Source organism: Netta rufina (genome assembly GCF_964035555.1).
Source record: "Netta rufina genome assembly, chromosome: 3".
Taxonomy (NCBI): Eukaryota; Metazoa; Chordata; class Aves; order Anseriformes; family Anatidae; genus Netta; species Netta rufina.
In genome coordinates this window covers 42,657,085-42,672,622 of record NC_140125.1, presented here as the reverse complement: position 1 = coordinate 42,672,622, position 15,538 = coordinate 42,657,085, and the positions used below count along the sequence as shown (strand labels likewise).

The 15,538-nt window shown below is 47.4% G+C and overlaps 1 protein-coding gene across 1 annotated transcript in view; it reads left to right on the top strand.

Moving 5' to 3' along the window:
• The first annotated feature begins 573 nt into the window (after positions 1-573).
• The window catches only part of PKDCC (protein kinase domain containing, cytoplasmic), a 33,587-nt gene continuing 18,622 nt past the window's right edge, over positions 574-15,538 (top strand). The window contains 5 exon segments of the mRNA XM_084283910.1: positions 574-810; positions 812-862; positions 864-989; positions 991-1,407; positions 13,819-13,941. Coding sequence (XP_084140036.1) covers positions 718-810; positions 812-862; positions 864-989; positions 991-1,407; positions 13,819-13,941 — 810 coding nt within the window. The 5' untranslated portion in view covers positions 574-717.

Below are 15,538 nucleotides of genomic sequence, written 5' to 3'. Positions count from 1 at the left end.
GCCGCGGTCCCTTTATTTTAAGGGGGGAAGAGATGGGAAACGCGCAGCCCCTGGTGCGGGGGGGCCCCGCGCAGCCAGGGAGGGGCGCAGCAGGAGCATCCCCCGCGTCCCGGCGCGATGCTCGGCGCCACGCCACGCGTGGGAAGGATCTGCAGCCCCCCAAAACTCCAACCCCGACCCCAGCACCAGCCCGAAAAGCGGGGCTGCGGCCGCGGCTCCCGTCGGGGGGGGGGGACCCGCCCGCTCCGCCCCGCTCCGCCCCGCTCCCCCCGGCGGCCCGCCCCGCTCCTTCCCCGCCGGGGGGCTCGGCCGAGCCTGGGAGATGTAGTCCCGGCTCCCGGGCTAGCCGGAGGCCGGCGGGGCTTCTCCGGGGGACTACGATTCCCAGGCCCCCCTGCAGCTCGGCCGGGCGGCTGGAAGGGGCCGGGCTGTCAATCAGGGAGCGTCAGCGGGGGGAGCGAGCCGGGGATCCCCCCCGCCCCCCCGCCCTCCTCCGGTCCCGCTAATAATAAGTGCTTGGGAGGCTTAAAAGCAGGGAGGCAAGTGTCATGCGGGAGCGCCGTAAGGGGGTGAGGTCCGGCTGAGCGCCCCGGCAAAACCGGGGAGGGGGGGGGCGGAAAAAAAAAAAAAAAAAATAATAACCCCGGAGCCGGTTCGCGGGGAAGGGGCGAAAGGAGAGAGACCCGAGAGGCTGGAGAAGCCGGCAGCGAGGTGGCGATGAGGCGCAGGAAGATCGCGGTGGCTGCCGGCTGCTGCCTCGCCTTCCTGCTGGGCACCCTGCTCAACGTGCTCTTCATCCCCGGCTCCGAGCACCCCCCCCCCGCCGCCGCCGCCCCGCGACGGGGCGCCCCCTTCCCCGCCGAGCCCCCCCCCCGGAGCCCCCGGAGGAGGAGGAGGAGGCCGCTGCCGCCGCTGCCCTGGCTCGGCAGCTTCGGGAGCGCTACGAGGAGGTGCTGCGCTACCGGCAGCACCGGGGGGCGGCGGCGGCGGGGGGGGCGCCGGGCGCTGCGGCCCCGGGAGCGGCGCCTGATGGACCTGGCCCCGCCGCGCTCCTCGGCGGAGCAGCCGCGGCCGGGAGCGCCTCGGAGCCGGGCGGCGGCGGCGGGGCAGCCCCGGGGCCGAGCTTCGGGCGAGCTGTCGCTGGAGCCGCCGCTGCTGGGCTGTCGTGACATCCGCGACGTGAGCGGCGTGCAGTACCTGGGCTCCGGCTACACCAAGGCCGTGTACAAGGCGGTGCTCAACCGCTCGCTGGCCGTGGCGCTGAAGGCGGTGGATTTCGGCGGGCACGACGTCGCCCACTGCGTGCGGCAGTTCTCGGCGCTGGGGGACTGCTACCGTCTGGCCGCCTACAAGATCGTCAAGGAGATGATCCTGCTGCAGCGGCTGCGGCACGCCAACGTCCTGCAGGTAGGGCGCCCGCGGCCCCCCGCTCCTTCCCCGGCAGCCCCGGGGGCGACCGACCCCCGACAGGGCGCCCCCGAGCCGGGGCAAGGCGCAGGGACCGGCGCGGTCCCACCCCACCGACGGGTGTAGGGCCGACCCCACTGCCGGCTTTCCTCCCTCTCTCTCTTCCCCGTGAGTATCCTGTCCGGTGGGTGAGGGCTTAGGAAGGGGAGGTGGAAAAGCGCTGGCCAGACGTGGGAATAAAAGGGCGCCGGGGAGGCAAGCCCGCTGCCTCCGGGAGGGGGTACCCCGACGGCGCCCTGCCGGGACCTTGGGCTCCTGGCTGACACCGCTCCCCTTGCCCCAAACGCCGCGTAGTTGGGCTGTTGGGCTTCGGCGTGGAGCTCCGCGGGTCCATTCGGATGGAAATGCTGCCATGGAAATTCCCCGTTGCGTTCCGCGTAGCGTGAAGGTTGCAGAAGGACAGAAAATGAGCGTTGTAACAGGCAGTCTTGCAGTAGGCGCTTTCTGAGCTGAATCGAGGACAGGAGTTTTGTGTTTCTTCTTCAGCAGCAGCAGGAGTACCAGCTCCCCCACGAGAACTTCAGATCCCAGCGATCAAAGCTCTCGAGTTTCACATACGGCTCAAAGAGAGGGGAGCTGTGATTTACCCACGACAAGAAAATAGATATTAGGCTTCCTTTCTTCCTTCCTTCCTTTTCCTTCCTTCCTTCCATTTCCATATGCTTTCTCCTGCGGTGCCAGCTCTAACCAGTGCATGAAGACAATCCATATACAAAAAACTGCACTCCCAGTGAGGATGTGGCGTGCTCCTCTGTTGCCGTGATGAGTTTTGTCGGGTGCAGCCATCCTTATGGACTGAGTGGCAGGCGGTACGCCCCACCGTTGTAAAACCAAGGGGATTTTTCTCTTTGCTCAGCGCCAAGTGATTGGGGTCGAGCTGTGTGCACTTTGAAAGTCGCAGGTCATTTGGGTGGGCACCCGTAGCCACGCTGAGTTTTTTTCCGTGTCCTCCTTGGGGGTAAATCACCGCTCTGGAGAAACTAATTTATAACTAGCTGCTGCTCCTCGCCTGAAGAACGGAAGGCGAGGTGCGGGGACCCGAAAAGGGGCGGCCGGGCCCTGCCGCAGGTGGGCTTGGAGCGGGGCTGCCGCAGGCGCCGGGGAGGAGAAGTGCGCCCGGGCTCTGTGCTGGGAAAACGCTCCAGCGGGCAGCAATCCCGCGTTGCTTCTTAATTAGGGCTTCATACTTACATGCCACCCCGTTTAAAAATAGATTATGCTTAAATCACAAACACGTTTTTTTCTCTTTCATTGCGATTTTGACATGGCGTTTTCTTTTTCTGTCCCCCCCCTCCTCCCCCCGGCTACGGGGCGAGCGGGGAGCCCCCTAAATCACTGACCTTTCCCCTGGTCATATCTCGCTGTAGGGCAGCCCGAGGTTGCTGCGGTGTGAGCGGGAGTTGGCTGTTTGAGAAGGTGTTACCTTGGAAGGAGACTCTAAAACACTCAGGCGGGATCTGGGCACGGTTGGGGCAGCCTTCTGGGCCGGGAATAGGTCTCTGGTGTCATCCTGGAGAGGTAGAAGGGGGAAAAATGGGCACTGACGAGCAATGGGAAATCTCTTGATTATGGCTGTGTTAAAATCTGAAAGGCAACGGGACCTGCTGGCCTCAAGGCTGAAACCCTCCTTGTTTTCAGCTGGCCCAGGGCCCCGTTTGGGGTTAGAAATCACTGTCGGGGTCTGCAGCTGAGGGAGAAAAAATCGGTTCAAAAGCCCAAACCATCTCATCTCCTCTCTTCTGGCTTTTGACGGGGCAATCGCAGCCCAGGAGTTCACTGCCTTCATCCCCTACCCCTGCGAGCTGCCCCCGGTGGCTCCCCGCATCCCCAGGTACCAGCCAGATGTTCCCAATAGCTGGCAGGGGGCTGCCACTCCCAAGCCAGCCCTGTTTGGCTCGGCTTGGCTCGGGGCAGGAAGGGGACTGCTCCCTGCCCGCCTGCTGCCACCTGCTCAGGGGCCGCGGCTATTTGAGGGAATACGTCGGTGAGTTTCTCGTGCTGGAAGGGAAGTTTCATGTAGGTTCTGTCCGAGGAAAGGGGCTTTTCCTGTAAATCTCTGGCAGCTGACAGCCTGAAGTGTAGTTTGTAAGATAACAGACTTGTTCTTTACTGTCTCAGCAGTTCCCATTCTGGCCTGTCTCTTGTCAAAATCAGCTTTTTTTTTTTTTTTTTTTTTTTTTTTTTTCCTTGAGCCATCCTTTTAAAACACTTGATTATTGTACGATATATGATAGAGGCGGGGGGGAAGAGCTCTTTCCAGAACGTACCACTGCCTCCAGACAACATGTTGACATATCCACCGTGCCCTCCGCCCGCGGATGGAGCCAGATGTGTCAGCCCCGGCAGATGTGGCAAATCAAATCCATCCAAAGAAACTGGGAAAACCGGCGAGAGGGAGAGTGGTTTCGCACCGGGCAGTGCCGATGCAGGGGCAGCTTGCCTTCCTCTCTGCCCTTCCCCAAAATCCCTCTCCCCTCCCGCCGAAGCATCCGTGCCCCGCTGCAGCCGCTGGGAAGTGCAGGTGCAGGCTGCGGTGGAAATGCATTTGCTGGGGAGCGGGGAAGGGAGGGGAGTTCGTTAAGTTGATTTTTCTAACGAAGGGCATTGGGGGAGAGGGGGAAGCGGGTCACTGATTTATTGTACCAGAGGATTTAGCGGCCCGCTAATTGCTTTGCAGTCGCTCCGTGTCAAGCGCGGTGCCTGAGCTCTTCCTTTCCCCCCGTGCTGCGGTTTTCTTTTCTCGCAAAGTTCAAATGCTGCTGCCTGGAGCCCGGCTTTCCGTGCATTTAGTGCGAAAGATGATTTAGTGCGCTTTAATTCCTCCCTGCCCGTATTGGAGGAAGGCAAGAAAATCAAACCATTTGCAGTTAATTTCAAACAATGGGCGCGATTGTAAAGACACAATGGCAATGTTTGATTTGCTGTAATAATGTAATTATAGCCCCGGAGTATCAGAATTAAGGGTGCTGCCATTCAAGGGCAGAAGCTGTTCTTTGGAGGAATTCTTTCCTCCTTTGCATCGCTGAAGCCGAAGAGCAGGGAAGGAAGGTTTGAAACTGCAGACGTTTGGAAAAGTGCAAGCTTATTTCTGACAGCTATTTATCAGCACTTCTCGCGTAGGCTCACAATGATTCATTTAAGAGGGAGCTACCACTTTCTTAAAAACAAACACAAAAGCTCAACGGAAAGTGCTGGCTTTGTCTAAAGACAATGGGAGAAAACAGCTGCTAACACATCCTGCAGTTTGCTGCCTGCGCAGACAGGGCCGTTTCGTTTGGCTTATTTAGCTCTCCTTTAAGGTTAACGCGAGCAGTGAAATACTGAGATGGCATCAACGCCAAGGCACCAGCCGGCTTCCGATGTCAAAGCAGTTTCTATATGAATTGATTCCGTTCAGACTAGTGTATTTGTTACTAATTGATTTTAAACGGCCCTGATTACAGAAAGAATATTTATCGCCCTAGAAAATTCACTGAATAAAATAGTACTAAAAATAACACGCCACTCGCTGTTGACAAGCTCAGTAGCACTCAGTAGACGGGCTAGCTGATCATATTTTTAAATACTTAATTTAAAATCTGATTTTCTTCTCCTTACAAGTGATAATTAACAAACTTTTTACCCTGATGCTTCCCTATACATATGCATAGTCAGTGGGATAGGGCACGGTCTTAATTTTAGCATGAGAATTCAAGCGGTGAAGCTTTGTATAAAGTTTGCTTATTCCAGGTGGAAGTAGACAGTCTTTCCAAGTGTGAAGAAAGTCAATATACAATTAGTTTCCAGTGCAAACACATTTGCATAGGAAAGACTCTTGAAGGGTCTGGTCCTTCGTCGTCCTTCTTGCATGACTCCGTTGTTGTTTTCACAAAATGCAGGGGGAAGGGGACATCGAGCCATGAAGCCACGGTGAAAACAGCTGCTCAGGGACCTCTTCCCTGTCACCTGCGGGTGACCGCGTCCCCTTTGTGGTGCCAATGGTGCAGGAAGCCGGATGACAAACCTTGCTGCCATGGTGCAGGATGCCCAGCCACCGGCCTTTATTTGCAGCTGGCTGGACCTTAACCATGGGAGATCTGAGAATGGCTGGCCTGGCTGCTGCTACCAGGTGGTGGGTGACTGACTGGGGCTTTCTCAGTTTGGGGTGAGGCTGCAGAGTGTCTCAGTTGCTGGCAGCATACCTAACGGGAGCAAAACACCTAATGGGAATTAACCTTCCAGTCTGGGGCTGAGATTTTTTTTCCTCTAATGCTTTTGTAAAGCAGCTCCTTTGAGCTGCTCTTAGGACATACTGACTAAAGTGAGGCTCCTGCACACGATGGCAGACCAGCCTGATGCCATCCATTTAACTACACTAGAATCAGAGGATCTGCAGGCCCTGGGCAGGCCAAATCCTGGTGAGGTGGCTGGGAGGTTCCCACTGCTGCTCACCACCTCCTTCTCCTTGGAAAGCTGCTGCCACTGCTTCATTCCAACAGGGATGGAACTGCATTGTGCCCTGTCCTCTCCATGTCACTGCTTGCCATTTCCAAGGCGTGCCTGGCAGGAGACGAGGCCTCTAAGTCACTTGCACGTCTTTTGAAGTCGTTGTTGTTGGTCGATTTGGGATGTCAGCAGTGGACATTTGTATGGGTAGAGAGAGAAAAGCAGGCAGTGCCACCTACTGATGGCTCGGTGGAGACAGCTGGCTGCTGCTAACACATGTCCCCACAGCCCCAAGGAGCTCGGGGTGGAGTGGAGAAGGGCAGAGGGAGCAGACAGATGCGGTTTGGCGAGGAAAGAAGAATTACACAAAGTGCTTCTTTATTGCAAGACTGCTTCCCAAAAGGCCCAGATGTTATCCTGCACTTTTAAGAGTGAAGAAAGGATCTGTTAACAAGAACACCAGAGCTGCTGGAAGCACAGAGCCGATACAATTGCAGACCAACTCTAACCATTCATGTCACTGTAAGGCAAGCTGTACGTCTTGACACTCGAGTCGCCAAAACCCATCTTTTCCCATTGAATTGCATGGGATGGCAGAGGGTGTTCAACTTGCAAAAGCTGTTGGCAGGAAGGGATTTCCATAAGGCAAGAGCACATGCCGCCAAATTAGTTAAAAGGGCTACATCCTCCTCACTCACTTTTGAAGACGGCATTCATAAAACTAATCCCAATCATTTGTTGAATGATTTCTACGATTGCCTCTCTGTTTTATGTGCCATGTAAATCATTCCAGAAGACTCTGGTTTGAATTTCTGCCTCCTTTATGGGAGCTGATGACTTGCAACCTCATCCAGTTTCCTTCGAGGGAGCCCAGCATTGCTCCTTCAGCATGGCGATATGGGGAGATGGGTGGCCACCGCTGGGCTTTCTGGATATGGCCAGGTTCTCCCTGGCTGCTCATCTTTTTCAGAGGGGTGGCAGGGAGTCAACAAGGCCACTCTACTCTTGGAATAACCTGCCCTGGAAATCAGTTCTGACTGGTGTGGTGCCACCTGAATTGCAAGGCAAAGTGTGTGGTTTTTGCAGTTTTTGTCTCTCCCCACCCCAAATATGGGGTAGCTAGGTAAGCTAAGTATTCGTGTTCCTTTTCTACTATAGACAGTGAGTGCAAGATGTAGGAGGTATAAATAACTTGCTCAAGGTAACATATGGAATCTGTCTGAGCTAAAGACTTAGACCACCCCAGATTCCTGGAAAACCTGTGCTTGCCAGCCCTCTGCTTGATGCAAGGACATAGAGAGTGCTGGTGGACCCACACCTTGAAGTGCTGCATCCCTGGTTTATGAAGTACCTGTGTCAGATATGCATGCTGTTTTTTGTTTGTTTGTTTTTCTCCCTAAGGTCTTTTTCCTTGTTTTTTACACACACACAGTCATCTGCTTGCTCAGATGGGTGCCCTGTGGCATCTAACTCCCATTGCAATTTTTCTTTTGTGTGACGGGCATGCAAAGCTTAACAAGAACTGGTTCTCATGAGCACTGTGCTAATACTAATATTGACTCTGGACTAATTTTGAAGGAGCTGTTATTTTTCATCACACTTAGCTGAACCAGTCAAGTTAGGTAGTAGACGCTGAATGTGCATGCTCTGTATCATTTTTGACCACATTTGGAACAATGCATAGAGTTGATTTTTCAACTCTTTTTTGGACTGTATAGCTACAGATAGACCCTAAGCTAATTTTAAAGTTCACCGTGGCAAAGTACACAGTGATATGCCTCAGACACCTAAGAAGGAAGAATTGCACAGGCAGGTCTAATGAATATCCCGGCAAGTCAAGCTTTTCTGAACACACAGTGCACAGAGATTGTTTGATAGTTTTGTAATGCAAAATAATGTCATAATTAAGGGTTAAACTTCTGGGGCAGTGGAACTGAATGCAGCTGCTGTGGATGGAGGTCAGGGTAGATTCTGGTCTGGCTATTTACAAGATAATGAACTGCACCTCCAGTGATATCAGCGCCTTCCCATTGAAATTGTGGTTGTATGAGTGATCTATTTGTCTTCACTGGAAGGCTTTACAAGAGTAGACTACTTGTGTGACTAAATATTTGCAGGGTTGGGCCTTGAGCTTGTGCAGTGCAATGCAAATTCAAAGTGCTATAAATGTTTTTAGTAGAAGAATTTTCCACTTCAGGCTATAAGGAAAGCAGGGAGAGTAAGAGGGAGATAACGTTACTAAATCCTAAGATTATAACCACCATAATATATGTCAGATGAGCAGGTATATATAGATATGTATACACACACATACTTACAAAATATATAGAGGTATCTGTGGATATACCAGTAGATACGGTCAGATATACATATGTGTGTATTTCTAAATAATGCATTCCAGTTTTTCAATTAATGTACTTCCATGTTTAGTAACAGAACCAGGTATGGAATTCCTGTACCTTCTAGCTCTTCTGAGTTCAGTGCTATTAATAATAACACGTTTATAAATAAAAGCCTAGTCAGAGCTGTGAATTTAGAGTTAATATTTAAAATTTGCCCCTGCTTGCTGTCAGTTTCAGTGTGCAGCAGCAGCAGCAATTCTGCCTTTCAGCTTTCAGCATCCAGTTTTGGTCCCAGTCTGCAACGGTCCAGAGTGATGTTAAATATTCTCAGTATAAACGTCTTTTTCAAGAGAAGCTCAGCAGGACTTGATTTCTAGATTTCAATGAGGAAAATGAATTAATTTCTCATGCATCTCTATGTATCCTATAGCAGCATGGTTGGCATTAGATTAATATTTAATGTAAAGGTTAAGACTTTCAGGGAACTTGTCCTTTTTTTTTAGGGAGAGGCATGTTACAGATTTGCAGATGCTTTTGGGCTGAGCAGGGGTAGCAAATACATATTTATGTAAATATAGATAAATATAAATGTAAATATAAAAATTCAAATAGCATGTATATATATTATATAGAAAAAAAAATCTATATATGTACACACAAACTATATATTTTTATATGTGTGTGTACAATCAGCAATAGATAGAAACATTTAAAACCTGAGCAATCATTAGGTCGTAGAGTGACATAAATGTCTCAAATCATGTATTGGTAAATCCTGTGTCATGCTCTTCAGGGATTGTCCCAGTGCTCCAGGAAGGAAAGGTGAATACAGGAATTGGTTGAGTCAAAAGGATTATGTTCATTTTGATAGCAGTGAAGTACAAAGAGCTTCTAAAATGTGCCTTTCTCATTTCGACACATAGCAGCCCAAAGAAACAGCTTGTCAAATGGTTACCAGTGTCAGTGGGTGTTTTTATTTCCCCAGGGCCCCAAGTCACTGCAAAATGTAATCTTGATGCAACCAGCATCATTAGGTAACCACGCATCCATGTGTTTTGGAAAACAGGCTGTGGAAAGTGTTGGCTGCTGTTGTTCTTCATAATTTATTTATTTTTTTAATTGCACTTTTCTATTGTGAGTTTGGGCAAGTCCTTCTTGAAAGAGATGAGAACTAAGCCTCTGGAAATTGCTTCTGGTGTAATGCAGTTGAGCCTGTCACTTGTACTACTTGTGGAAGAGGTGGCCTCCAGGTTATGGTTCCTGCAGTGGGGAAGAGCTTGTGTTTTATATGGGAAAGCAGGGGAATTTTTGTTTGTTTGTGTGTGTGTGTGTGTTTAGAAAACAATCTAAAAACTGTGATCACAAAGGGCTGAAAACTAGGAAGGCATAGGAGGAGTGTGCATCCCAACCTGGGAGGAGCGGAGCCAGCAGGGACCTCACCTGGGAGGTCACTGGTGTGGCATCTGTCCTGGTTGAGCACCTTCAGTTCATGGCACATAGCACTCTGGCTGAGGCTTTGCCCTGGCGTTTATTTTTCTGAAAGCCCAGCGAGGGTGTCTACGCTGATGCAGGAGCGCCTGTTGTTTGCCTATACTTACCCCACTGATGACAGCTTAATAAGCTCCTTTATTTTGTGTTTTTATTCAGTAAGCTTGTCGGCTTTTGTGCGGGGTCTGACCTCTGCTTTTGCCTCCCCCACTGGCTTGCCTGAGAGGGGCACCTCTGTCCCTGTCCTGTGTCGGCTATGGAGGGAGGTGAGCCCAAACCGGGTGGCTGTCGGCTCCTACCCGGGGGCCCTATAGCTTCCTGGGGGCTGTCCCCATATGGCTGCAGCCACTGAGGCCAGTGGCAGCACCGGGTGCGTGGAGGCATCTGGGACTGGGCCTGTGTGGCTGAGGAAACCCAAACAGTTCATGAAGAATACTGTGAATAGGACTGCCCTAAATGAGTTACGGCATATGATGTGAGAACAGTTAAACATTTCATATTTGGCTTCCATTTTTCTAAACAGAAAGCAAGGCATCCTGATATTGTGACTGTTTGCTATTAGATTCTACACAAAAATATATTGGGGTGGTGTGTAAATGCAGTGACTTGATATGTCAGAAAGATGTGGGATTGTATTTCTTTCCACTCGTTTAATTGGAACCATGCTGCAAAGGCGTATGAAAGCCATCACTCTAATATATCTAAAGTGTAGCTTTGCGACACTGAGACTGACGTCCAGCCTAACGGGATTTCAGATAGAGGAGATATTTTGGATCATCTTCGCCTTCCAACTATATTCAGCTTCCCCATGTGGTTATTTTTCTTGTTATTCTATGCATCCGGCTCTGCTTCTTACTTCACTGTCTGGAACACAAGCCATTTTGTCTCATTTCAGACCTTAAAATGGATTGTGTGAAAAACAAAAAGGGAAAAAAAAAAAAAAAGTGTTTTGGGTAATACCTCTCTACGTGTTGTGTCTGTGTGCTAATAAGCCAACTTCTGAAATGAAAGGCTTGAGAAGTACTGGAGCATTTTGCATCTATATATATATTCTGTATTTTGTAACGTCTGTTCTGGGTGGTGGTTCATCAGGAGGGGATGAATGTAACCATTTTAGATGCTTAATTGGCTGTTGGGACATGCCCAGTTTGTAATCATGATAATTGCACATACAAATATGACCATGTAATTACATGTGCATTTTTGCATTTAGTTTCAGGACTTCATTTCAAAAAAGTATAAATGTGGCCCAATAAATCCTTTATATCTCAAACTTCTGTGCTTTTATAACTCTGTATAATTATATAATAACACTGCATCTGGAGAGGTTTCACTTAAGTAAAAGCAATAAAGAGCTCAGGTTAGATTATATATTTTTTGAATTAGACCTACATGAATTTACTCAGCGCTGTGTTTTTAGCTGTAAGATTGATGAAGTTCAGCAGTACTCACGCAAGAAATTTTTCTTTTGAGAATAAAGAACCCAAACTGGACCAGCTCGTTTAAGCTTCCACAGTGACTGAAGTGATTAAATAGGCAATAATATAGTAAAATATACCCCAAACACTCAGATACTCAGACAGTGAGGACTTTTGCCAAGGTATAAATTGATTACCCAAATGAAAGAAAGACTTTAAAGCAAAGTTCCAGCTCCCTGAGAACAAGTCTAAATTTTTATAACTATGGGAATTCATGGAGTGAGATAAAATAGATACACATAAGTACTGTAATTGATTTCTACTTTTGTGATCATCTGCACATAGAAAGATAATAAGACTGATTTCTCTATTTTGTTTGTATGAGTGTGTATATATGTATATATATAAACACACACAGTATTTTTTTTTAATAGTTCAATTAATGTATAATTTCTGCTTGTTGTCCTTATTTCTATTTATGGAGTAGTTTTCACAAATATTGAGAATGGCTAAGGAAGACTGGTAACTCTTTTGTGTTCACAGATACTGTGAATCAACATTTATTGAGATACTGTTGTTTCCCAGTCTGTATCCCTTGGTCATCCCTTGGTATTGTGTACTACAGACAAGAGCTAATCTCTGCAGATGATGGAGGAACAAATGTTAGGTTCTGATACTCATAAGTGGGATTTTTGTCTGCCCTCACACATGAGAGAAGAGAAATACCTAGTAAAAATTGCAGAGTCCAGCTCATGATCCCTCCATGCTGAAAATTTTGTAATTCTCTGAGAAACAACATATAGTGTGTTAATTTTTTTCATTTCCATTTAATTCTTTTTTTTTTTTTTTATTAAGAAGGTTTAAGCAGACTTGTGCCGTTGTGATAATCTGTGATTGCACACACACATTTCTAACTTCTGAATATAAGCTGCACAAAAATTGTGTCACAGATGGCAAGGAACAAACTCAAGTCCCATCTGAATGGCTCTAGCTTAAAAAATTATTGCTGTTGCAGTTGTTGTCATAGCTGGGGCAGTGAAGAGAAAGGTCTGTTTTCCCATTTCAAATGTTCCTATCAGCATCCATCACAAATCCTCTGTTCTGCATCGATGCCAAAATCTTTTTGGCATGTTTTAGAATAAAATCTTCTAGCTCTTTTTTGTTTAGGTTAATGTCCGTGTTTAAGCAGCTGTTTTGAAATACAGTGCCATTTTTACACCAAAAAGAAAAATTGTTTACTTCACTTGCATTTTTGGAACGCTTTTTTCATTTAAATGCAGACAGCTATAGTCAGAGCTAGCAGTGTGGTTCCTAACAAATCATGTATTTGCTGACTTTAGCCTCTTTCTTTGCTTTTCTGTCTGTGAGGGTCACTAGTTGTAGGAATGTGCTTGTTACTCAAACCTGCTCGCAGTGGCAGCTGCCAGCCTCAGCCTGCTCTATCCAGTGGCTGCACTCACTCTTCTGGCTCTTGGCTTTCCTGCTGGATTTGCTCTGTTTGCTGTTTGGATGAGCCTGACTTCTCTGGGGCCATATCCACATCCCCCCAGTTCACAGGAGACCCTTGTCAGCTTCCCTTTCCAAACCTTCTTGGTTTGGAAAAAATGAGATTACTCAGGGAAAGCCAGGGATGAATAGAACCAGGACACTTTAAGAGCGTCCTTTAAAGTGCTTTTTTCCCCACACAGACTCTTTTACTGTAAGGTTTATTTGACTGGGGACAGAGATTACATTTAATTTTATTTCATGTGCATGCTGTTCTGGCTGGAAAGTTGCAATCAGATCCTTATCAGTCTCCTTTAACTGCCTCTCTGCCAGGGATTGGCACAGAGTGTGTAAAAGCCTGTCCCCATAGCTGTGTCAGACACTGTCCCTCACCATATAAAGCAAGAAATTGCTTCCCCATAACCTTTAAATGTTCTTCTTGGGCAATTATTTGTGCAAATGAAAATTAATCATTCGGATGCCCTTGGAGAGCAAATGCAAGAAGGTGCTGCTGGAGCATGGCCGAAATTGCCATTTAAATTCTTTTAAATTGAAGGATCTGCTGGCAGGTATTGTTTTGGAATATTTGCCCTTCTTTAATGGTACTGCACATGAAAGTCCGTCAAGTATTGTAAGAAGCAGTTTCTGGCTGGCAAAAGATAAGTTTTGGCATTTCAATTGCTTTTCAAGCTGTGTTTCGTTGAAATACGTGTTGCCACTATATGCACAAATAGTAGTCCTATAGAAATGTAATTAAAATATATTTTGTGATGTCTTTTAAGCAGTCTTATTTAAAGAAAAAATAAGAATCTATCTTATTTAGCCAGGTATTGCATAGGCTAAGATAATTTTCCTCTCATAAAGTTCTGTTTCTGCATTAATGGACTTTTTTTTTTTTTTTTTTTTTTCTTGATCATTTATTGGGATAAAATCCTGTATGGAGGGGTGTGCAGGGGCCACTTTGCTTGCCTTGAGCTGTGTGATGCCTACAGAGGCTGTGCTAGCTAATCAGGAACTTCCTTTGGGGGTTTCAAGGGAGCATTCCTCAAATGAGAGGATACAAAAGCTATTGGGGAGGACTTCAAGGCAATTAAATGCCTTGTAAGAAATGTTTATTTTGCACCTCATCCACTGAGAAAAGTAAAAGCGTGCCAAGATATGTTACACTTATACTGCCTCATGATTTTTTTCAGCTCTATGGCTATTGTTACCAAGATAGCAATGACATCCCAGACACACTGACGACCATCACTGAACTAGGCTCGCCTTTAGAGATGATTCAGCTTTTACAGACTTCCTGGGAAGACAGATTTCGAGTAAGTAACAACTGTTCTGTTAAAAGGACTTTTAAGAGGGTGATGAACATCCAGCATGAAACAGAGGTTATATACGATGCAGTATAATTCATATTTATTAAGCATTTGCTTTGCTTGTGATTATGTCTTGGTTTAGAAACAGAATTTAACACTCCCTTTCCCTAGTGTTTAAGATGTTGTGCTATTTTGTCTCTCGATGTTATCTATTTGTAGCTGGTATATGCTTTTTATATTATATCTGTAAATGTTTCTTACTTTTTAAAGCTTGAGGCCCAGCAGTTTTGGTGTTAAGCATTATGCTCTGCAACTGGAATTTAAACAATAGAAGTATGTTAATTTCTATCCTGATCATTATCCTAGGTTGATTTTATAATTGTTTTCTACCGCTTCCTGTTCTGTTCGTCTTTTAGTGGGGGAGAGTGAAATCAATGTACACAAATCTGAAAGCCAGGTTGTCCACCATGCTGGCAATTTACCAGGAGCACGAAGGTCACACTTAATTTGTCCAAAATGAAGCCAGACTGCAGCAATGCTTTGATCAAGACAGTGCTGTCTCGATCAGTGTATACTGAGATGTGTAATCGGCTGAGGTTAACTCCCCAAGACACTTCAAGGCAGAAGCAGTTTTCATCTAAAACACTTTTAGCTGTATGGCTACATCTGTACCAGAAAATGAAAAGTGCCCCCTGACTGTGCTCAGGGACTAACCAGTGTGCTACAGCCTGTATCTGTACTATTAAGTTTGGTGCTCTCTCAGGGCTGGGTGGCTATGTGCAAGATGTCTATCAGGCATGGTCTTTGGCCATGCTGCCTTCTGAATGATGTCTGGGAAAGGCAAGAGAGCTCAACTTCAGCTCCCTTTTTCTGGAAGAAATACATCTGTAATAAATGGTGGAGGTGCTTGTCACAGCTCCCTAAAAGGAGGACCCGCCTTTGTCTCATCTCATCCATGGAATGTAAATAATGGACTGTGATGGCAACTGCATGTCCGGTCAATTACTAAGAGATACGTTAGATTATGGGCAATAAACTGGGAAGGTTCCCTTAGCCTGGATATTTCTGAGCAAGCATTTGCAAAGGGAGGTGAAGGAGTGCTGTCTTAGATAATTTCATGCTCAGTAGCTTGTCTAGGTCTCAACTAACACAGAGAAGAAAGAGGAAATAAAATCATACCTTCTTGATACATGAAGCATATTGGTGGCCAGGTCCTGGAAAGGGCTAAATAAACGGCTAGACTTTATTCCTACAAATAATTTCCTGGTGTTGGAGGACTGTGAAGCAAGCTTTGTCCCCAGGGCAGCACTGCTCCCCTCAGCAGAGCTGTGATGCAGAGCACAGACTTCACTTGTCCGCTCAAGGTTTGTTGTACAGGGGTTTTCACACTCCAGACTCCCAGTAGGTATGCAGGCCATCAGTCCATAGGGGTCTGGTCAGAGAGCCTGCCAGTGCAGGACCAGTATCTTTTTGGTGTTTGAGAAAAGGTGATAATTTCAGACAACAACCTGTATTTTTATTCAAGCTAAATTCTGTCTTTGCTGGCAGTCAAAGCTATGTGTATTATAGGTTAGTTTTGGCTAGATGTGCCTTTATATGCAGT